This window comes from Spodoptera frugiperda, chromosome 17, assembly GCF_023101765.2.
Source record: "Spodoptera frugiperda isolate SF20-4 chromosome 17, AGI-APGP_CSIRO_Sfru_2.0, whole genome shotgun sequence".
NCBI classification, from domain to species: domain Eukaryota; kingdom Metazoa; phylum Arthropoda; class Insecta; order Lepidoptera; family Noctuidae; genus Spodoptera; species Spodoptera frugiperda.
The window spans coordinates 7,535,871-7,560,147 of record NC_064228.1 but is presented as its reverse complement, the minus strand read 5'-3'; the positions used below and the strand labels follow the sequence as shown (position 1 = coordinate 7,560,147).

At 35.5% G+C, this 24,277-nt stretch overlaps 4 protein-coding genes across 7 annotated transcripts in view; 2 read left to right on the top strand and 2 right to left on the bottom strand.

Annotated features, from left to right (window-relative positions):
- LOC118276558 (heterogeneous nuclear ribonucleoprotein L) overlaps nucleotides 1-24,277 on the bottom strand; it is a 439,770-nt gene that overhangs the window by 146,981 nt on the left and 268,512 nt on the right. The window lies entirely within an intron of this gene.
- On the top strand, nucleotides 1,083-2,274 carry LOC118276561 (uncharacterized oxidoreductase SSP0419-like). Its single transcript, XM_035594903.2, has one exon. The coding sequence runs from the start codon at nucleotides 1,393-1,395 to the stop codon at nucleotides 2,161-2,163; it is 771 nt and encodes a 256-aa protein (XP_035450796.2). The 5' UTR covers nucleotides 1,083-1,392; the 3' UTR covers nucleotides 2,164-2,274.
- Nucleotides 3,798-5,079, top strand: LOC118276560 (uncharacterized). The gene has a single exon (XM_035594902.2). The coding sequence runs from the start codon at nucleotides 4,025-4,027 to the stop codon at nucleotides 4,442-4,444; it is 420 nt and encodes a 139-aa protein (XP_035450795.2). The 5' UTR covers nucleotides 3,798-4,024; the 3' UTR covers nucleotides 4,445-5,079.
- LOC118276563 (uncharacterized oxidoreductase SSP0419-like) lies at nucleotides 22,120-23,995 on the bottom strand. Its single transcript, XM_035594906.2, has one exon. It carries the CDS (start codon nucleotides 23,850-23,852, stop codon nucleotides 23,100-23,102), a length of 753 nt encoding a protein of 250 aa, XP_035450799.1. The 5' UTR covers nucleotides 23,853-23,995; the 3' UTR covers nucleotides 22,120-23,099.

Genomic DNA, 24,277 nt, shown 5'->3' with positions numbered 1-24,277 from the left:
TCTCTGCTGAACGAGCTACCAATCTGATGATTACCAAAGTTGAACATTAGCTGATGGGATTTCAGCCAATGCTCAGTAATGCACAAAATGTCAACATTATTACAGTTTAAAAATAATTCTATTTCTAATTCTTTACTCATGAAACCTTGGATGTTTTGGTGCACCAGATTGATAATATTACTGTTAAGTATGCAAGAGGATGACTCTATTGTCTTGCTCTTTAATTTAAATTATTAGTAATATCAACATTCAATGTCACATTACTAACATTAAAGTCAATATTAGAAGGTTGCTCAATAGGAGTAACCTGTTTAGCCAAGTTCTTGGCTGTTATTCTAATAAAATATGATAGCGACACTGCTATTCGTCTTAAATAATAACGAGAAAGATAGTACCTATCTTTCGTCATATATACATTTTTACCAACGTAATTGTTGGTATCAATAATATTAATATTTGATTTATTGCATAACTGATACATTGCAATATTTAGTTTATATCTAAGGTTGTTTTCTTCCTGTGGCAACCTATTACTGTAAGGCAATGTAAACAAAATGATCTGCTTTAATTTTAGTTCTGTAATTGAACTATGAAATTTAGATAAACTATTTTTATTTAAACTACCTCTATTACCACAAATAATAATGAGGGTAGAATCTTTGTTAAAATTGTAATTAATAATTTTCTCAGAAATTTTAGTAAAAGTACAGCCGGGCATACAGTGATTTATTATTGTTTGTCCTGGGTAACTATTTGTCAATAAAGAACCTAAGTTCTTTCCAATCTCATCACTGAAGATTACAAATATACTATGACAAATATACTAATCAGATCTCTTTTTTTAATTAAACGTTCCCACAGTAGGTTTTTGTCCTGTGTCGTGGGTGCGTTTACAAACATAAAATTTCACATGCACATAGCACCCAGACCCGAACCAACAATTTTTGGATCAATCAAAGAGTTGCTCCGTGCAGGAATCGAACCCGCTACGCATTGCGTAGCCAGTTGCAATTGAAAGCACAATTAAATTGTAAAGTCTTGTAACTCAGTAAGGCGTTTGATATTCACGCATGAAGCCAACAATCTCATTTCCCGCAAGAAATAGACAAAACATTTCTAACATAAACAATTCTAGGGTTTTAAAGCTCACGGTCAACGAACACACGTCCCCGGCGTGCATTGCATAACACAAATATTACGTACAATATTGTAACTTGGAGACAAGTAAACAAAGTAGAGCGGCGACTGATAAACACGATAACGCTATCAAAGTATTGCGAACCACGGTCACACAAAGACGTGTGAACAGCTATTAATAAAACACTCGATAAATATAATCATAAAATAAGTAGCGAAAGTAATTAAACGTAATTTAAAGAAGTATAAGACGAAATGGATATAGATTTGAGTGGAAAGGTGGCGATAGTGACTGGTGCTAGCTCAGGTATCGGAGCAGAGACAGCGGTAGCATTTGCAAAATATGGAGCTAAAGTATCACTCGTTGGTCGTGATGAAGTCAGACTTCTGCAGACAGTGAACAAATGTGTGGAAGTGAGCAACGTAGTGCCGCTATGGGTTCGACTGGACTTGACACAACCAGGCGCCTGCGAGGCAGTCGTAAACAAAACTGTGGAGACATACGGCAAGCTGGACATTCTAGTGAACAGTGCTGGCAAAGTGATATTCTCATTTTTATCAGACGATACAATGGAGAGGCTAGACGACTTGATGAACGTGAACTTCAGAATACCGTATCACTTATCACAGTTAGCACTACCGCATTTGGAGAAGACGAAAGGGAATATAATAAATATAGGAACCTCAATGTCGAGGCGGACAAAGCCAGGTATGTTGGGGTACACTGTTTCAAAGGCTGCGCTGATGATGTTTACCAGACAGGCGTCATTTGAACTAGCACCAAAAGGAGTGAGGATTAACTGCATAAGTCCAGGGCCTTCGAAGACGAATATATTGGCGAATATAATCGTGAACAATCCAGAAATGAGGGATATGATTAATAAGGACTTGATCAAGTCTACGTCTGATAGTAACATGTTGGATCCTAAAGAAGTTGCTTTGTTGGTTTGTTTGACGGCTAGTGATGCGTTCCCTAGTTTAAATGGTGCTGATATGTTGTTAGACGGTGCTGTTTGTATGGCTTAGTGGTTAAAGTGTATAAACTGTGAGTATTTGGACAAAAATTTGATCTTAATTATATTAAGTTGTTTTGAATGTGTGCCTATTTCTTTTCGTTGATAAATTGTTGATAAGTAATTATTCGTTTCATTTTTATTTTCATTGTAGATAAGACTTTGATTGTGTATATTTAGTCTAAAAATGAACGACTGCCTATCAAGGGGTCTCGGGTCAATATCTGAATCAGAAAAATACATATACAAGTACAATTAAGAAATCAGGGAAAATAACATATCTAGGGAAAATTGGGTGTACTTTTGTAAACTAACAGATTGGCTTGTAGTGATTATAAGTGCGACTGCCAAATATTGCCAATTATTTTCGGTTTTTCAATAATTTCTCAGTAGTAGCACTAATAGTTATATACTACAACAAAAAAAAAAAAACTCAGTAGTATCACAATAGTACAACACTAACTAAACATGTTATGTTTAATGACTAGCCAAATTATATAAAAACAATATCATCACACAAAATAAGTAGGTATCTTACTTCATAAAGAGATAAATATTACTATTACATATTAAAATTCTTCATATACGGAACATACAATGGCATTTTCACAGAAATATATTTAATATAGTTTGTAGAAAATATGGTCGCAATATGGGGGTTACAGAATATAAGGAAAATGACAGAAAAGGGAAGATTTATGACTTTCAGTAGATTCACAATAGCAAATCATCATGTGATAACATTAATGAAAAATAACTGTTGAGGAAAATACTGTCGTACAGACTCGAGTCAAACAAAATTTAATTTTGTTTTTCAATTCCGTTAATTCCCAATAATAGTGAAAAAAGCTTAAAGAAGTGAAAACTGCAAAAGAAGGGGAAAAAACATTCAATAATTATTTTATCTTTGTAGTTTGTTCATAAAAATACATTACTGATTTACAAAATGATATTCAACCATAAGACCATGTAATGTTAAGGTCGACTATACCAAATCACAGGGTTTGGTCACTCAAAATGCATGGCAAGAAAAACCAAACATCAAAAGACGTTAATCTATACTTTATACCCATAACTCAGAATTTTATGATACATAAGCCGAATTTATTCGCAAAATTGATCGCTACACCCAAGGAGATAAAGGCGATAATCGTTTGTCAAAGTGACAGATTTAAAGCTGAACTTACTTTGTTAGCAAGGTTGAAAGTTTGGACTAAATTAGATAACTAATTTGTTCTGATATAATTACAATCTTAAATTAGTGTTTCTGTTCATGATCTTGAAGTAAATATAGTTGTTGATGTTGCGTGCAATTAATTCGTAAAACGTACAAACATATATAATCTCACACCTGTCTCTTATAGGGGTGAGCAGAGAAAATGGAACGCCAATTGCTACGAATCTTATTTCTTTCGCTTCATCAACAGTCATTAGACTTTTCATATGTACATGCTCAAGGTTGTCTTGGTCGGTTAAGGGTACTTTTAATTTGGCCCTTCTTTAATACATAGACTGTACTTATAGAGATAAATAAACTTAACAAAAATATTTTGGTAACCCAACAGTTTACATTCCTAATAGTTTACATGCTAATCAATCAGAAGCATCACTTGTTAGATTTCATGAAGCTAGTCTCGTTACTAAGCTTCAATTAAAGTGTTTATGCATTAAACAAAAAAGCTAAATATTACATGTTAACCAGTAATCTCGACTAGGTAACACCTTAAACTACAACGTAGGTAAATAATACGCACGATAAAGCTGATAACGTTATCAATGTATCAAAAACCGCTGTCAAAGCAGGACGTGTATCGGATAATAATAACGCGAAATTAAATGTTTAGTGTAATAAAGACAAAGAAAGGGACAATAAAATGGAAGTAGACCTAAGTGGAAAAGTGGCGATAGTGACTGGTGCCAGTTCAGGTATCGGAGCAGCGACCGCGATAGCATTCGCTAAACATGGTGCTAAGCTATCACTAGTAGGACGGGACGAGGTGAGGCTACTGCAGACAGCGAACAAGTGTGTGGAAGTGAGTATGAGTAACGAAGTGCCATTATGGGTACGACTGGATCTGACACAACCAGGCGCCTGCGAGGCAGTCGTGAACAAGACCGTGGAAACATACGGCAAGCTAGACATATTAGTGAACAGTGCCGGCAAAGTTGTACTATCAGACCTTAGCGATGAATCAATGGATATACTTGACGATTTAATGAACTTAAACTTTAGAGTGCCGTATCGTATGACGCAACTGTCGCTACGGCATTTGGAGAAAACGAAGGGAACATAATAAATATTGGCAGTTCGATGTCTAAGCGACGTTTGCCTGGAACATTGGGGTACACTATATCTAAGGAGGCATTGCAGACGTTTAGTAGACAAGCTGCATTAGAATTAGCACCTTTAGGAATAAGGATAAACTGTATAACTCCTGGACCTTCAAGGACTAACATTCGAGCTCCTATAATCGTCAATAATCCACACTTACATGGAGATAGACGTGTAGCTTACGCTCAATATCTTGATAATGGGACCTTTTTGGATCCAAATGAAATTGCTACGTTGATATGTTGGGCGGCGAGCGATGTGTTCCCTAATTTGAATGGTGCTGATATGTTGCTTGATGGAGCACATTGCATGGCTTCGGCAACGTAATCTACATCAGTTATTGTATAGATCATCATCATCGTGGCACTATCATCATCATCAGCTGCTTTGCCGGAGACATCGTCATTCCTCCTAGCTAGAGGCTGATCCATGCTATCGAAACAAGTTTTGTGTATGACATGAGTTCTTGTAAAAACGTGTAATGGTATTTGATCAAGTGTAAAGTTTTAAATATTATGTTCATTGTCATATTTCCTATTTATATGTTAGTTTGTTAGTGTAAGAAAATGTAAGTATTACAAATTGTAAATGGATAAACATAGTGGTTTTATTTCTTGTAGATAAATTTGATAAAGTTATTTTTATCGCTACATTATTCATGTATGCGATTAAGTTGTAATCTCTTAACTTGTCGAAGGACAAATTAAATTAATCTCGATTAGTCGTATAAGCTAATATTAGTATATTTAGTATGGTACCTAAATGTTAAGATATTTTCTTCCAAGTTTCATTATTTCCTTGGATATTATCGAGGTCATTCAACCATTGTTTGTTTATATTATTAATGATTTTTGGAACTGAATTGTGACTGCTGGGCAAGGGGTTTTGGGTTTGATTCCCAGGTCAGGCAAAGTGTTACTGGGCTGCTTTTGGGGTTTAGAACCTGGAATTGTGCGCAGTATATGACAATAGACTCACCTCCTATTACACGGAACTTATAACACAAATGGTACAAAGTGAGTGTACATTGTACAGTAGCATTACATGCCACCTATGTCTTACTACCTTACTACCCTTTCGGGGATAAAAGGCGTGAAAATACAGTCCAGCTATGTTTTAGAAAGTCAATAGACCATTTAATTTCATAACAAGAGCCATAAAATCACTAGACAATACGAGCAAAACCGCTGAAAGATACATACACAAATACACCTAATCTTTAAACCTTAGACATTTACAACCAAAACCGACAGACAGCTTACAAACCGATATACACACAATACAGAGAACCCAAAGCACATCAGCACGATTACTTCACAGAATTCCCACCCTTATTAGAGAAGGAACAAGTGTAAGTTTAGCGTGACATTGTTAATGATGCGAAGACGTTAATATTTGTCAAAATGGTCGGCGCTTGGTAGCGCTGCGTCAGGGTGAGGAGCTATGATTTACGGCAGCGCTCGTCTTCGGAGGACACAAGGTAAGGGAGTAATCAGAAGGTAAGGTAAGAATTGTTTGATCATAGTTATGGGGGATTGTGGAGAGTGTTGGACGGTAGATGTATGTAAAATACTTATACCGAATATTATGATTCAGCCAATTACTAATTATGTTATTGGACAAAGTTAGGAGAGAGTAAGCAAAGCAACCAACTGTTGCCAAAAAGAGTCTGAATTAGAGTGCTTTTCCACCTGATACTAAGCTACGTAGCTGTTCGCGGAAGATGCGCAGCTCGAGTATGCGATGTATCGATACTAAAGAAGTCATCCATTGCACGCATCCATAGCATTTTTCTATATAAAAAATATAGCTCAGCCGAGTCAGTTTCCACCAGTACTAATAGCTATGCGTACTAAAGAATATGATTTAAGTAAAATGCATCCACAGCAATGTATCATGGCACTTCTCTGTTAAAAAGCACCCTTCAAGTTTTAAAATGGAATCCCAAAAATTACTTATTTCAAACTTAACAAAAAACTATCCTTCTCACAGAATAAAAGTATAAGTATAACAATATTATCTTAAAACTAAACGATACCAAAATGAACCTTCTGCTTTCCACTCCTCACAGCAAAATCTTAAACATTCCAGCTTGCACATTTTCTTACCTGAAACAAAGAGATACAAAATTATTTTCATAAAAACGTCATTTATCATGGACCTTATAAAATATACTACAGCATATCAACCTCCACCATTTTATACACTTTGCCAAATAAAATTTCAACCTTGCAGCATTGGAAATAAAGTTAAAAATTTCATAGAGATTTTGAGGATTAAGGATAGTTTGACATGCTGCGAGTATATTTAAGCGCCCGTGAAAATAAACATGTAATTGAATAACAGTTGAACTTTTCATAGCATTCTGCTTATGTTTTGTTAACAGTTTGTTTTATGAGTTCTTTGAGGTGTTATTTAGAATTCTTGACAGATTTTGTTTTTTGTGTGGAAAGTGAGATTTATGGTTGATTATGATGCCTGATCTTTATCAAACACCAGTAGTACCGGAGATTAGAGCGTTCAAACAAACAAAACAACAAACAAACAAACTCTTCAGCATTATAATATTAGTATAGATAGCTTATATACTTATGTCTTGTGTCTCCCAAAGGAGTAAGCAAATGGATACCCACTCGTAGATTAGGTTTAAATGAATGTATTGCAAAATACATAAACTACGGCTTTGAGAATCTGTTATATAATTATGAATTTTCAATATCAAATACCCTAATTACACTTTGTCCAACCCGAGAATTTAACTCAAACACCTTCCAAGTCTATTGAACCTACACTTATTTGTGAAATAAGCCGGTAAACGAGCATATGGAACACCTTATGGTGAGCAATCGCCGCTGACCATGGACACTTGAAACACCTTGGCGTTACAAGTGCGTTGTCGGCATTTTAGTGGTTAGGAATTTAAGGGTTGTTGGAAAATCGAGGATTGGGAAAGGCGATAATTGGGCCTTGGTAGGGTAACTAATAATAAAAATGTGTGACATGGCTTCTTGATACATGTTTTATTTAAAATGTTCTTTACTACGACTTAAATTCCCAAGTTTACCTACCTATCAAGATGGATGTCCAATCAACAGTTTACTAATTTTCTAATGAAAAAAAAACGAAGTAGGTAACATTAATTAATCATTTCAGCAATGATAAGGTTCACGCACATTCCCGTTGACTTACTGATTAATTGTGATAACAATATTGATGGCCGGGGTGGAAAATACAACGTCACTCTCATGCAATTAATATCAGAGGCACCTGCATCTTATGACAAGGTGATAACGTGTTTTTTGAGGAATTTTCGGTTCTCATTTTTTTTTTAAAGTAGAGCGAAAGAATTAAGGGTTTTGCTGACAAGACGCTTTTTTAGGGGGGAGGGGTCATCCAATGACTTCTTCTGCATTGGGTGAGGCGATAAGAAGTGTGAGATTATTACTGACTAAAAGTCACCCTTTTCCTACTCTTGCTTTTCGAGTCGGACACCCGGAAAACCGTTAGGTCTTCCACCGAAAAGTAGCTATTTATGGTTTAGTTGAAACAAATGTTGAGTTTGATTTTTGACTTAATATTAATGACCAATGACCAATACACAGGAAATACAAGTACAACGCAGTTGTTTTAAAAACGAGAGCGATTTTTTCATACTTTAGGCCTCAGTTTGTTTCATTTATGCTACTATATAAACACTTCCCGAGTCGTATTTTAAATTTAGATGACTTTAAATAAATGACTACTCAAATAAAGCGATCCAATATAGAACCCAATCAATTATTTTAACTGACTACTTAAGATCAAACTATAAAGCAGACAGTTCCAATTGACACAGCATAATTAATATTAATCTACAGAGATCAATACTAATCTCAACAAAAAGAGATCAACATATAAATCTGGCACAAGTGACAAGCCCGGGCGATTGTCCTAACGTATTGACATGCGTCATTGCTATCAAAAATAATGCGAGACGTAACGACAACTGTCTAGCGACGCAACGAGTGATGGGAGACAATGAGTTCGGATTAAATAAAACTATTTGGTTTTGTTTGGTTCAATGTGTAGGCGGTAGCGGGTGAATCAAAAGCTGTAGCGATTTGAGAGTTTGATGATTAGAGAATTGTGGTAAGAACGGGACGTTAGGGACACATAATTGTAATTTTTGGACACTCAAAAATAAACAAAGCAGCAAACAAAATAATTAAACAAAGTCAAAAGTTGAGATCAAATAAAGGCAAAATTCATTTTAGATTTTTTCACCAGTGCTAAGCTAAATGTACCCTGAATATGATTGGTGGAAGCCAAACGCAACCACAACAACGTAGCATAGCACATCTCTGGCGAAAAAGCATATTTATTATGCTGCTTATCATCTGTGAGCAAAATACAAAAATATTTTTCACTACAGTAAGTTAATTACCTATCACCGTATTATCAAAAGGGCAGAAGTCAAGAGATGAAAGTCGGGCAAAATATTCCGTACATAATGGATCTTTATTAATAACAATAGATGCTGTATTGATGTTTTCATTTAACTCCATTGATGATATAAAGGAATGCGTTTCCTGTGAGCCCAATGTGGCATATTATGGATTATTTATTTTGTTCATAATATAAAATCTATGCTTGAAGAAAGATTAATCCCTTTTTGTGCTAGTGGACAAATGAGTCGGCTTTTTTATGATGGGGTGAAACCTGAAGGTTTCAAAGGCGCCTAGCTTTTTGAAGAGAAAGACTAGGGAGCTACCTTCAACACCGATAAGGGAAATGAGCCTAATAAAGGCAATCAGCGCCACTCAAGGACTTGCCCCACCGAAAGCTCCATCAAAACATGAGATATTTAAAGATAAACATTTTAATCAACTTTTCAACAAAAATACCCAACAAACTATCTAATATCCACAGCAATTTCTCTTTTAACACCTCAACACATCACAAAACAATAACAAACCAATTACCAAGTACCGACTTCCATCAACACAGCCCTATATCTTTCTATTGCTCGGTCTAAATACCGGTTGGCAGAGAGTCCAGGCATTAGATCAGTGACGGTACATTATATTCAAAATAATGTGACACAGACGATGTAATTAAACATAACAATGAGACATTGTTGCATCGTGACGTCATCGGACACGGATATAGAACGGAGAGAGCTGATGAAAATAATGCGCTTGATCGTTTTGGCAGAAGGTATACTGGTGGTCGGATTGAGATGGTTCGTTGTTTTTTAGATTCGGTTCATATCCTGACTTGAAGTATATCGAGCGTATCATCGGTGGTACTGACGTATCATCGGTTGAGTGTGAACGGTCAATTTATTTATCTTCGTTGTTTTTTTTATATATTTGTCTGTTTTGGCGTTATGCGACCGATAATATGCGACGCGTGTTCCATAAGATATGAACCGACACTTACTGTCGCTGTCTAGTATTTAGTTTGGGTAAAGTAATAGTAGTATGAAACCAACGATATTTGGCTTAAATGGTGAGAAAAGTTAGCTATGTCAAACAGTATTTTTCGGACGTGTTTAATTCTGTTTATTATTTTTTCCTAAGTTATGCACACTATAAATAATACATTCTTGTGATCTTAAGCATGACTGTTAATTCAAATTCAGCCAGTATTTTCGGATCGAGAAAATTTCATAGAATATCTATGAAATGCGGAAGCATACCCAGATTTAAATCATAACTAGTTCTTATCTTCATTTTATTGAGTGAAGTCAAATAAGGAATGAAGACTCTGTAGGCTTCCATTAATTTACAATCCAATCTCCAACACATCCAAGGCAGCAAAAAAAACTCCCAAAAAATACTTCAAGCAACAAACTTAACCCGCTCCCCCTCACAGCTTGGACCACGCAACACTACAAGACTAACATTCTGCTCCACTTATATTGGCACACAGCAAATACCGTCACAAATAAAACTTCCGCCATTGTCTCGTCACTTGCCAACTCATCAGGAGACTTTCTCATGTTGTACTTTGATTAATTAACACACATAATTTAAGAAAGAAAGAAAGTAAAATAGTTTATTTGCACCGATTACAAAAATAATAAACATACAATATAATTGATAAAATAAAGATAATTAAAGTATTCACGGCGCAAAAAGGCCAGTACTCAGCATATGTATACTCAGTATATCCCTTTCTACTTCTAAATTTTTCTTTATGGAATAGGGGGCAAACGAGCAGACTGGTCACCTGATGGTAAGCGATCAGCGCCGCCCATGGACACCCGCAACACCAGAGGAGTCACAGGTGCGTTGCCGGCCTTTTAAAAAGGTGTACGCTTTTTCTTGAAGGTTTGAAGGTCGTATTGGTTCGGAAATACTGCCGACGACAGCTCATTCTAGTTTTGCTGTTTACAATAGTACAATGTTCATGCTACTAAAATACTCATATAGATACCTACTTTGTTATCAACAGTTATGTATGTAACTATTATATGGATCCTGTAGCCCAAACAATAGGGACGATGACGGGGTATGAAAATTAAAAATCTATTTAGTCCGTCAGTTAGGTAATGAAAAATTTTTGACCCTTGTTTACATTGTCATATAAGGTAACAATACTTAGATAAAACGAATCAAAGCGTAGGCGTGGGAGCAAATACGTAACTTTTACGTATAAAACTAAACGTTTTAAAATAATCTACAAAACGGACATTAAAATAAACTGAGAACTAATTGTACTAACGACTTTTCACCATTTGTGTTTTACAATGTACAACCTATTGCCATATATTGGGCATAATCCCAGACTCCGTGCTACTACTGCGAAATTTTTCGAAAATACAATACTTTGCCCGACCCGGTAATCGAACCCGAGACCCCTTGATCGGCAGTTGCACTTGCAACCACTCGACCAACGAGGCAGTCAAATATTAATAGAATCATTTAATAATACCAATATTGAATTATTGAAACTGTTATAGGCATCGGATGCCATATGAAAAGCATTAAGATACGGGATTAAAGCGAATACGAACCAAATGCGACTGATAAATAGTATTTATAAATAGTTTTATCAAACAGGTGTATCACCATTTTATCGATATTAATGTCCAATCATTGTACACATGTTGTTGTTTCATGTAAATTATTATTAAAGTTGACAGTACGTTGTTTTATTGGTGTTGTTTTGTTTTTTGTATGACAATGAACGGGTGATGAGTGAAATTTAGTTTTTTAAGCACATATTATATGTTTTGTTTCGATAGCAAATGTATAAGTATAGACACCATGACACATGTTTACTTATTATTATATGTATAGATTATAGTCTACTGTTTACTTATTATTATTTTTTTATACTTAGCGCTTGTTTCACTCCCTTCATATACATAAGTGCCCTATGAACGTATGTGACAGATGGTGTATATAAATTACGTTCTTAATTTAATGTTATCTGATACATAGCGGTTATCCATACATTGTGAAATAAGTCCTTAATGTTACTCCTATTATCATCATCATGACCTTTACGTGATTTATAATGTGTGTTTTAAAACATAAGAATACCAAAGCAAAGATTGAACAACAGCAATATGTTAAAATTTATACACATTACAATTAAAGCCACAAAATACTTTACCGTTTAAAAAAAAAAACTTACAAGATTGAAGAAAAGCAAAACCAGAAAAATCTTTAAAATATTCACAAAATGATAACCGACAAAATTCCCAGTGAAATATCTAGGTAAAAAATGAAACACTAGTATTTCACACAGGAATGAATGATAAAAAGAAAAATTTGATGAAAAATGTTCATAAAAGCTACAGTACTGGAAAACCTTTAGAAGAAGTTTAATGGGGCTTCGTCTTTATTTCACCATCGTTGAGTCGAGATATTTTTTCTTCAACGTTCAACAGTGACTTTAGAAACGACTTGACGTCAAGATGGCAAGAAATTATTCGTGCATGTGAAAACTTTTTCAAAGGCTCTCCTGATAATACTGCATTAGAGTTCTTTTGTTAAGAGATTTGTGTCAAGTTAAGTATTGTTATAAATATACTGTCAAAATACACGTTAAAAACTATTAGCCCCGAATCCCTCGAACCTACGAGTAGCCTATATTACTTCCAGAAATGTAAGCTTCCCAAGGTGATGTAAGATGTAAGGTGGTGTATTTATGAAATCATTCCATTATTTTCAGAGACGCCAATGATCCGAAGCTGCGGACTACCTAACGGGTTTACGGGGCTCCAGCTCAAAATGCACGAGTAGGAACAGGGTGGTTTTTAGTCAGTAAGATTCTCACACTCCCTATCGCCTCGCCTATGGCGCGAGACGTCATTGGATGATTTTACCCCTTAAAAAACCCTTTATTATATCAGTAAAGTAAAACCACATCCACATTATTTTCCAAAGCCAAAACCAACAAAAACTAACAGACGAAACAAACCGCGAAAACCAGCCAAAAACTATACCATTCATAGCTAAAATAAAGAAGCAACGAAAAAGACATAATCGGGAGCGAAACCTGGCACTTTGCCTGGCAAATTATTTCAGCGCCGAACATCAACATTTTAACCTGAATCATTACATCTGCAATAAATTCGCAACTAAGAAACCCGTACTTGATTACACTCACTGTGATTTCCTACGATAATTAATTTGAGAATTATGTGACGTATTTGTGCGGTAATATTTCTGCACTGATGTGTATTATAGTGGGTAGTTTGGAATTGATGTTCAGTTGTTGGGATGGAATAAAAAAAAAGTTGACAAATTGTGGGTAAATTATTCTGCAATGTATTGTAATTGTAAGTGTTGTGTGGAATTTTAAGTAATGTTGTGTCGTTTTGAGGAGTAACTGATTGTTTTCTAACAAGTGATTTATGAAAATCTTACTCTTACTAATAGTTTGTGAGTTTGTTACTAAAACACGACAAAACGGATGATATCGGCATACAATTTGAAACAGGGGTAGAGTATGGTCTGGAAAAACACTTAAGCTACATTTTAACCACGTGTACACGGGCGAAACCAAAGGGGTAGGCAGAGGTGCACAGTACAGCACGTAATGCTACTGTACAATGTACACTCAATTTTCACCAATTATGTTATAAGTCTCATGTAAGTGTAGTAGTGTGAGTTTAGCATGTAGTATGTGTGAGCCTATTGCCATATAAATGAAATAATCCCAAGATATGTAAACTTCCACCTTTCAATCCGTTAAGAGCAAGACAGGTATGCATATCATGAAATCCAACACCGTCCTCCAACAGTAATATTATAACCTCATTAATGAGGACACCTAACAACGATCACATGATGATTATATTATAATCGAAAACACGACACGTGATGATTTTCACATTTAATACAAGTAAACAGCATGATTTGCAAGTAAGTATCTATATTATATAAAAATAGAAATGTTTTTGGAAATTACATAACAATTAGACAACGTTATCTATCTTACTCGGCGTAATTACATAGATTACGTCGCTGTCAAATGATAATACCTTCCTTGCCGGTAGGTATTAAATACTCTTAGGTACTTTGTTTTTATTCTGTAGAAAACGAAATTATTATTTAGGACTGTATAATTTCATTCAATTTACGCCAGTTATGTGATCCATATAATAAAGGGGATAAACTGAGGGCATGCACTAAGTAACATTCTAAACTCTCACACATAAATAATAGTAAAATAATCTATATATTAATACGTGATGCTAAAACTTTGGACCGCTTTTTACGAAAATTGCGCGGACGTAGGAGCATAAAATTTGGTACACTTATAGTTTATGTGTAGGAGAAGTACAGAACGCTAATATTTTTCAAAAATAATGCTTAGAAAGTACATTAAATCAATAAATAAAACATTACACACACATGCATAGTATCTGATCGTATTTGACAAAACGTCAAAATCGATAGACATTGCGATGATATTGACGTCTCATATGAATAGAGTTTTATAAAAGAGTTTGTTTGAGTTTGAGTTAAATAAAAATTATCCTTGAACGTATGTTAAGTGGTATTGTAAATTGTATATGGTTGAATTTCAACCACTAGGCGACCACTAGTAAGAGTAAAACTCTACTTTCCCCTATTAGGTATAGGGGAAAGTAGAGTTTTACGTACTGTTGGTATTGAATCTCAGATCAATATTGCTAAGCAGTGGAACTTGTGGAACGAAATACGTAAAAGCGCTTCGTCGAAGATTTTCCATTCGCTTGCATAAATAAAACATAATTCCACCCAGACCAGCAAGCAGGTAGTAGATTTTAACAGTTATATTAATAATTCCAAGTTATAGCCCATAAAACGGACACTTAAGCGTTCAGTTCATTTCCACGAAAAGCATATTAAAGAATAGCGTTTGAAAATCTGGAAAATAAAATACAAAAATGTTTTCATTGCAAGCTTGCACTTCGCGACCCAGCTGACGCGATAGTGTATTAAAAAATCGTATGTTTTTTATTCCACTATCACGGCAATCTGATACGCGTGAACGTTAAAGTTAATTTCCGCGACACGTCCTGCCGGTCCGCGTGTCGATCACAGAATGACGCCCGCCAGCTAGCACGTCCGGAAATTTAAACTTTTCGCCGACTACCCACTCGCGCGCGATTTCCACACATTTTTTACTTTTATTACGATACGTTCGAATCTGTTCCATATTTTATTGAATTATTTTCATTTTATTCGGATATTTTTGACGTATGTGTGAAATTAAAAAGGGATATGAGATATGGTACTTTAAAATACATGTCGGAAGTTTCATTAGTGATTAAATCAATTAATATCAGAGAAGAATGTCGTAAAGATTATTTTCGTATTGCACTTTGCAGGTACATTAATATATGTAACACCGATAAACAAACGAAACGATCTATAAAATGCTACAGGCGAAATGCGTTAGAGAGATGTTGTAAATTAGGATTAATTATAGATTTATATTAGATTGATATTGGCAGTATATCTTTTGGTATAATCTAATTATATTAATAGTGAAGCTGTAAATTATAATTACATACCAGCTATAAGGGTGCTTTTCAAGCAAAGATGTGCTATGTAGCTATGGTGCGAAAATGTAGGTATTAGCTAAGCTGTGAAAGTATGTGACCGTTTCCACCGATACAAAGGTATGTAACTGTGTGAGTAAGCCGCAGCAAAGTAGCTATGCAAGAAAGATGCGCAGCTCGAGTATGTGATGTATCGATAGTAGGGAAGCTATCCATAGCATGCATATATCTATATAAAAACATAGGTTAGCTGAGTCCATTTGCGCTTAGCTAGATGTACTAATGAATATGATCGATGGAAGCCAAAAGCATCCACAGCAACGTAGCATAGCACATCTCTGGTGGAAAAGCACACTAAAAGTTTAATAACTCAAATAATATTGTCCAAAGAAAATAATGATAATGACAAAAAAATTAAACACTGAGCAAGGTTATGGACAGAACACATTTGTAATAAAAAAAAAATAGAAGATGAATATAATTTGTAAAACCGTACAAACGAAAGCAAAAGAAATAAATAAGAAAAGGACAGAAGATAAGCCGACTAATGTCAAATATAATTAATCAAAAACAAAGCTAGAAGTCAATGTCGTTTATCAGCGAAACAAAACTACAAGAAAGAAAAGGTAAACAAATAAAAAAAGAGACAGAATAGAATTTGATTTTTTTACAAACCGCTCCATAATTAACAATAAATTACCCAGACTATTAGCCGTAGTATATTTTTAACTAGCTAAAAAGCCATTTAACGTTGACCTATGGGATATTTAAAGTTCAAAGACTAAAGCATCGTTTATAACGAAAAGTACATCAATAGATGTATCTAACAAAAGTGGTCCATAGTTTTTGGCGTCGGGCCAAATTCACGGGTGAAATTCAGCCATTTTAGAAACCTGCCATTCAAAAGTACACCGCATGATGGATGCGATAGGGTTGTAAATTGATCTGCGTGTAACAGACTAAAGTTATTGGGGTTTGATAGGTTTGGCGGAACAAGTATGTTGGTAAACGATTCTAAAACGGTATTTAGATGAGTTATTGAGGAATTTGTTGTAATTGGTTTAGTATTGAGGTCTGTTTCGATAAATATCTTCATCTAAATCTTCGTTAACATCTTAATTTAGCTAAAAACTGAATTAAAGTTTGGAGTAAGGGTAGGTTCATAACTGACGTATATTTCGGTCGCACTAACGTATCATCGGTTGAGTGTGAACGGTGAAGTGTTTTCTATACATTTATCTGTTCTAGCGCTTCTCTTTGAATTCAAGTTTTTTACCTTTCAGTGGTCAAGATAAATGGTTTGACTTTGACATTGAAATTGGTTCTTTATTAGCTGATATAGTTTATTGCTTCTAACATAAAACTTATAGGATTATCTTCTTCTATGATACCGCAGCTGTCGTACTATTAAAGATAACGATATGAAATAATTAGGTAATAATAGTTTGAGATAACATATTTGATAGAACACATTTTTTATCCTTAAGCTAATTTTACTTTGATCCGGAGCTGCGGACTACCTAGCGGGTTTACCGGAGCTCCAGCTCGAAAAGCAGGAGTAGGGACGTAGTCAGTAAGAGTCTGACATTCTCTCTCGGCTCGCCTAAGGCGAGGAAGACATTGGATGATTTTCCTCCCTTAAAAAAAAGCTCATTTTTCTTAAGGCGTGATTCCACTACATATCTATTTGTTTATCAGGATCCCGATATTTATTAAAAACCTTCGAAAACATACAAAATTCCTTTCTTTTACCTTCACAAATATAAAATTGAATACGATACAAAGCGAGCCAACTAACCATCCTCAGATATAGTTTAAACGCAATCCCCCCTAGTTTATTAGGCCACAACTCAATTAAATACATCTCAGAAACTCACAGAACTAATTTATAGCTTCCAGATATTGCTAGTTTAGCTAAAATTAACGATTATTGCAACCGCTAATGCTGAAAACGTGCATAAAAACGAAAACAACAATGTTGCTTTCAATCGGCCGGCAAATGTTTCTGAGAAATCGATTTTGAGATTATTATGAGATCATGGTAAGACGTGGTTTTAGGTTTTGTTTATAGAATTGAGAATTGGATTAAATAATACATCCGTAACCATTATCGCAGTCATTGTTTCTATGTCGAAGAAAGTAAACAACAACAGTCCACTGCTGGACTATGGTCCTCCTCTACATAAGAGGGTTTGCGATAATCTCCATACTTTTTTATGGGGGAAGATCATCCTATGTCTTCTCCCCGTGTAGGTGAAATGAGAGAGTGTCTGAGTCTTTCTGAGTAAAAACCACCCCGTTTCTACTCCTGCTTCTAAGAAAAAGTCAACACTATAATTTACCTAATTCCGTCCAGCATAAAAAATAAGCTGAAATTATCAAATCGAAATCGTTAATATAATTCTTTTGGTCACTTAGTATGATAAAAATAAATAGTAATTAGGCTTAAATCTTAATCAGTGACTGCCACGCCCAGGTGATGTAATATTTCAATTAAAAAAGCAATTAAATTATTATAAGGAGATAGCGGGATGCACTCGATGCCTATGAAAAGGATTGGCCACAGAAAGTTCTACGAAGAGACGAGTGGAAGGAGGGTAGGGAGGCTTTTGCCTGGCAGTGCGAAGATCATGGCAATGGGCCGCTAGTATTGCAACTCAAGAGGACGAAATTTCACAATATCAATGTTTACCGATCAGAATTGGACTCAAGAGTAACCCCACCTAGCGGGTTTACCGGGGCTCCGGCTTGAAAAGCATGAGTAGGAACGGGGTGGTTTTTAGTCAGTAAGAGTCTGACACTCTCTCCCGTCTCGTCCAAGGCGGGAGAAGTAATAGAATGATTTTCCTTCTTAAAAAAAAAGATACGAACCAGGGATTCTTTGACTCAGAAATCTCACTAGAGGTCATCCAACGAAGGAATAACCATTAAAAACACTCAACATGGAACAACTGGTGAAACCGTGACCGAACTGTGTAAAGAGGAGACCACATCGTTATATTCTCGTCAATCGGCATAGTCCCAACGTTTAAAATGTGCGCAACTTGACTGCGTGCGAAACTTTCCCTAAGTTATGTATGTATGTATGAATGAGGGATGGTAAATATAGAAATGGTTATTTTATCGCTATGTGTGTGTATGCAACAGATGGCTATAAAGTTTAATGGCGATATCTTTTACATTATGGGAGGTTTTCATTGGAATATTTTTTCGTATGTCTATGGGAAATATGTTTTTGTGGATAAGCATATTGATTTCTGTCCGATATAATATGGCAATAGTTATTCCTGGTAATACAATAGGGTAGATGACATTTTTTTATTTTAACTTAATGTTCGTCTTGTGGATTATTTTAAAATATGAGACACGATTTTTTATTTTCCAACGGAAACAAATAATTTTAAAGATATATCGATATGAAATCAGATTAACCGTCATCAGTCATTTTATGCATGCTCGTCAGTTAAGGGACCTTTTAATCACAATTCACTTCCTAATAAGTAATAATCACATCTCCAGATTAATTTCAATTACTTCCTAGTTTACGAATGACATGGTGACATGACACGACCTCTAATACCTCGGTATTTATTGCCAATTACCGGCAATGCGGTCATGAATGGGTCATAAACATCAATAAAGCTGAAGGTGGAGACCGCGGGTGAAATTAATTTGTGGCCTTAAGCTGATCAAAGCAGAACCAGACCCTTGCGTGCGGCGAACGCCTCAAAGAGCTATCAGACCTCCACAGATGGGGCCTAGTAGGACTGATGCCCAATCCGGAACGGGGTGGTTTTTAGTCAGTAAAAGTCTGACACTCCCTCTCGCCGCACCCAAGACGGGAGAAGTCATTGGATGATAAAATAAGACTATAGATAGACCATCATTAATCATAAAACAAGCTTTAAACCAATCACCCCTTATCTATCATACCAAAAAAACAATATCCTAAGGACAACCGCAAAAGTAAATTAGCAGTACCGAATCCCTAAGAAAATGAGTTAATCTTTCCCTTCTTTCAGTGTCGATATTCTTGTGCATTACTCAAACAACGTTTGAGTTGATTAAAAGTTTAAACTTAAGATAAGGGGGTTCATTTGAAGTTTTACTTATTTGATTGCGAAGAGCTATTTCGTTAATAGGAGCGAGCGTGGCGGGCGAAGATTGATGGAGCTGAGTTCGATTAAGTTTTTCTCATTTTCATCAACATGCTTTGGTAGAAAATTGGTCAGAGTTGTTATGTTTTGTGGTGTAGTTTAGTTAGTAGCGGAAAAAAAAAAGATATATTATTATTATTCACTAGCTGATGATTACGGACTTGTTGACTTATGAAAGTAACCTAAGTTACTCCTTAGTATACAAGTATCAGCTATCCTGCCAATAAAACTCCAGTCAAACTAGGGACACTCACTTCAGAGATTAATTGGAACAAACAGACAGACTGTATCGTATGTAGGCACTATATATTATACATATGTATGTTGTAGTAAAAAGGTTATTTCAAATTAATTAACACTTATTTTATAAAACGTTGCCCCACATTAGGATTTTCTCCTGTGTCGTGGGTGCGTTTACAAACATACAAGTTCACATACACATGACACCCAGACCCGAAACAACAATTTGTGGATCACACAAAGAGTTGCTCCGTGCGGGAATCGAACCTGCTACCCTTTGCGCGGCAGTCAGTTGCCCAGCCACCGCACCAACCGTGCAGTCAACACTCCTATTTTAATTATTATTTCTAGATGAAATTCTACATAAACATTACATGGAATTACCAACAATTATTAGTTTACTAAAACCCAACACAACACAATACAAAACGATTAAATAGCAACACAAACCAGACACACAGGGTGTATAATCCCATCAGATAGTGAGCATGATAAGGTAATGTAATCTGGCCGTATTACGAGTCTGCCATCAATGTCCAGCTGTCTATCAATGTCGGCCGAGCTCCGGATTTCAATGGCGATGCTCCGGTTTCAGTGCAAAACTGAAAGTTTTTGTGTCCGTCATAATACTGGGGTTTGTTTACGAAATGGGTAAAGTGAAGGAGAATAGTAAAAGTATTTTGTGGAAACAAGTTGAACAAACTAATTATATTGTTGAAAATTCTTTTTTATGGTATAAGCCGATAATCGAGCAAAGGGTAAGCAAAGATAATCACCTGGTAAGCAATCGTCGCCGCCCATGGACGTTAGGAATTCGGGGGGAGTTGTTGGGGAATCGGGGATTGGGAAGGGGGTTAATTGGCCCTCCGGTAACCTCACTCACACAACGCAAGAGTTGTTTCACGTCGGTTTTCTGTGAGGCCTACCACAATAAGCACTACCACACTTTATATCAAAAAACTTAACATCTACTTCTTCACAAAATATGTTACCAGGTAATGACTACTTCTAAATTCAGTACTATTATCGAGAAAACCCAAAAAAATACCCAATACTATGTCTCATCCGGAAAATGAACCTTACTACCATTCGACTTATAACTCAGTCATTAAGCAACTTGGGCATAATGTTCAAAATTAATAATAACACCGACTTCTCAATCAATCCTAAGTGGTTCGTCCACTTAAAAGTTAAATATAGCAGAATCAATATATTGAGCGATGGTTATTGGTAAATAACCAGTGGGTACTTACTATTTACTGAATGAATGGAACCGTCAATCCAAACATCAATAGAATTTACGCATTAATTACGAGTTCATACAAATTCATTATTTAACTTTCGTCATTAATATCTTACTAATATTATAAATGCGAAAGTTTGTGTGTTTGTGTGTAGGTATGTTTATTACTCATAATTGAGTAAAAAACGTGAAAACGGCTGAAGGGATCAACATGAAATTTGGATCAGAGGTAGATTATGTTCTGGTATAATATAGCCCAATATAACTTTTCGAGGAAACGTTCAGATTTGGAATGACATTACACACCCATTCGTAACAGTCACACTTAACGTAATCATAATATTATGACAATCAAGGCAGAAGGCAGTCATAGCCATTAAGTCCTAGATAATTAGAAATATAAATATACATAGAGAACACATAGACACCAATACAATTAGGCTATAAAGCCTCCAGATCGATTTCGATCATAGTGGTCCGATTCAATTAGATTAGTGAATTACGCAGGAGATATTATAGTGCACAAGTACGTGTGCAAATATGTTATAGGGGCAATATCTATAGTCTTATTTTAAAGATATTATCTGGTAATCAATAAACTCACTCTCTATTACTTGGGACTTATAAGACAAATGGTGAAAAGTGGGTGTACCTACATGCCTACCCCTTCGGGGATAAAAGGCCTCATGATAATGATTATCATAATAGTCTCAGCAGGGATAACAACTTAGGTAATGTGAGAGGGCTTGACGATATCAACAGTACGAGTAATTCCACTGGAGAGGACTATGTCTATGAGAATTGTCCACATTTCATTGTGCCACGTTTTGAGCGCTTATAACCTATCGACACCTTTTTACTTATAATATCATTGGGCAGGGTCGTTTTTTGTGTCACAGTGCACAATCACATTATGGCATCTCCTCTTTGTACTTACTTCATGGGCAAAACACAAAATATAAAACTAGAATAGGTACATAAAAATAAATAATAATAAAACAAAAAAATCAGTCTTCTAGCAAATTTTAATCGAATGCCAATTCATTACATCTAGTGGAAGGATTATCATCAAACTGATATCATATCAGGGACTAACATGGAGGCGTGTGATATGAATGATAACAAAAATCATTATACCGATAACGTTTACAGTGTGTTTACCCTAAAATTTCTGCGTAAATACCGGTGGAAATGCAAATATGGCTATGCAAATGTCAATATGACACAGCCAATCACCGCTGAAAGTGATAAAGTACATCAATAAGTAATAATAACGATTTGCAAGCACTTTTCCGATAAGTAGGTATGTTACTTGTCCAGTGTATTTTGCAAAACATAGATTACTGTTTTAAAGTAAATGTAGAAAAAATTATGAATACACATGTTTGATTAGCAGTCAAAACCAGAAATTCGGTTTATTTGGTGATAGAAAATATAGTATATAGATAAGTCATTTATGGATGATAAATTTCCATACCTACATAAAATTTGTTACTATCCAACTTCTTCAATGGTACAAATGCTACATTTTTATTGGTAAAACTTTCCATTCCACTTATCTAAGAGATTTTTACAGCACTTTCGTTTAATACTGGTGTAATGAAACACTCGAAAACGAACCCTATTCCACCATGTTATGATACAAAATAATTGTAGCAACAACTATAACATCTTTCCTTAGAAACTATGCTTAAAACGTAAAATCATTCCCTAAAAATGTTGACAAAAGAGCAAAAAGTGTTTCAGTCAAAAACGTAACACACAATATTACAATGTCCGATCAAGAAAACAAACCTTACATCTCATCGACATCTCATTGATGGTCTAGGGACCATGAACAATCAACCTAGCAACAACAGCATCACATATAAAAAATAGAATACACATTGCACAATCCAGTCAAATTATTTCATCATTCATTTCGATAAGTCTTATAACACAATTTATTTAACTTCACTGTAACCAACACAGTCCAAATTTCACTTGATCAAATCATCCAAGATGCACCATTCAGTCCTATATCTGACCCATTTAGGTTTGGGCATACCTCACTAGCAACAAACACTACCATTTTAGCCACTTCTTCAGGGTCCAAAATCTTCATTTTATTCGATAGATGTTCATATGTGTATTGCATTTCATCTTCTCCCATGGCTAAGTTTGCTAGTATATTCGTTCTGGTAAGTCCTGGCTGAACAGCATTTACTCTGACTCCTTCAGTAGCCAGTTCTACAGCTGAGAATCTAGTAAACCTTTCTAAACCAGCTTTCGAAATGGAATAAGGCAGGAATCCATGAACGACCTTAGTGTATTTTGTCGCGTGCAAATTCACAATATTCCCTTTAGTTTTGATGAGATATGGTAAGGCTAGATGCGTTAGTTTGTACGGTACACGGAGGTTGATATCTATCATTTCATCAAACGTATCTATGTTATCATCGAATAAGGATCCGATGAGCATTTTTGCAGCACAGTTCACTAGGACATCAATTCTGTCGTACGTAGCTATAGTTTTTGTGATCACGGCTGCGCAGCTTCCAGCGGCAGTCAGGTCTAGTCTGAGACATAACGGTGGGATTCCATTAGCATCCTGACACTTCTTGGCGACTGCTTCAAGTCTCTGTTCGTTTCTGCCAATGAGAGTTAGTTTCGCTCCATGTTTGGCGAAGAGAACAGCTGATGCTGCACCGATTCCTGAACTAGCTCCTGTCACAATCACTACTTTATTTTTGAAGTCCATTTTGAGAATCGTATTTGGTATGATAACTTCAGAAACAGATGGATTTTAAGATTTTGTTTCGTAACTTTGTAATTTTATTTGATTAAAACTTGTATCACATGTGTGGTATCTCGTGGTCGGTACGGTACTGTTGGTAACATACGTTCAGCTTGCGATAGGACGAGATAGGTTATCATTCTGCACTACATTCGAGAAACTTGTAAACATTTGGGCGACGATAAGAGCGGTGGTATGATAGGTACTATTATCTTTATAATTATCATCAGTTTCGGCTTTAGATAAGGTACGCATGAAGTAATAGATATAAATAGTAGTACGGTTTCAGTACATTAATGGGTGACGTCAATTTTATATTTTACTAACGTCAAATTACGATAAATGTTCGTATTAGCTTTGAAGATCTGGTGATTGCAAATCAAGACTAC

Coding starts and splice junctions, on each gene's coding strand:
- LOC118276561 (XM_035594903.2), top strand. CDS start 1,393: ATGGATATAGATTTGAGTGGAAAGGTGGCGATAGTGACTGGTGCTAGC.
- LOC118276560 (XM_035594902.2), top strand. CDS start 4,025: ATGGAAGTAGACCTAAGTGGAAAAGTGGCGATAGTGACTGGTGCCAGT.
- LOC118276563 (XM_035594906.2), bottom strand. CDS start 23,852: ATGGACTTCAAAAATAAAGTAGTGATTGTGACAGGAGCTAGTTCAGGA.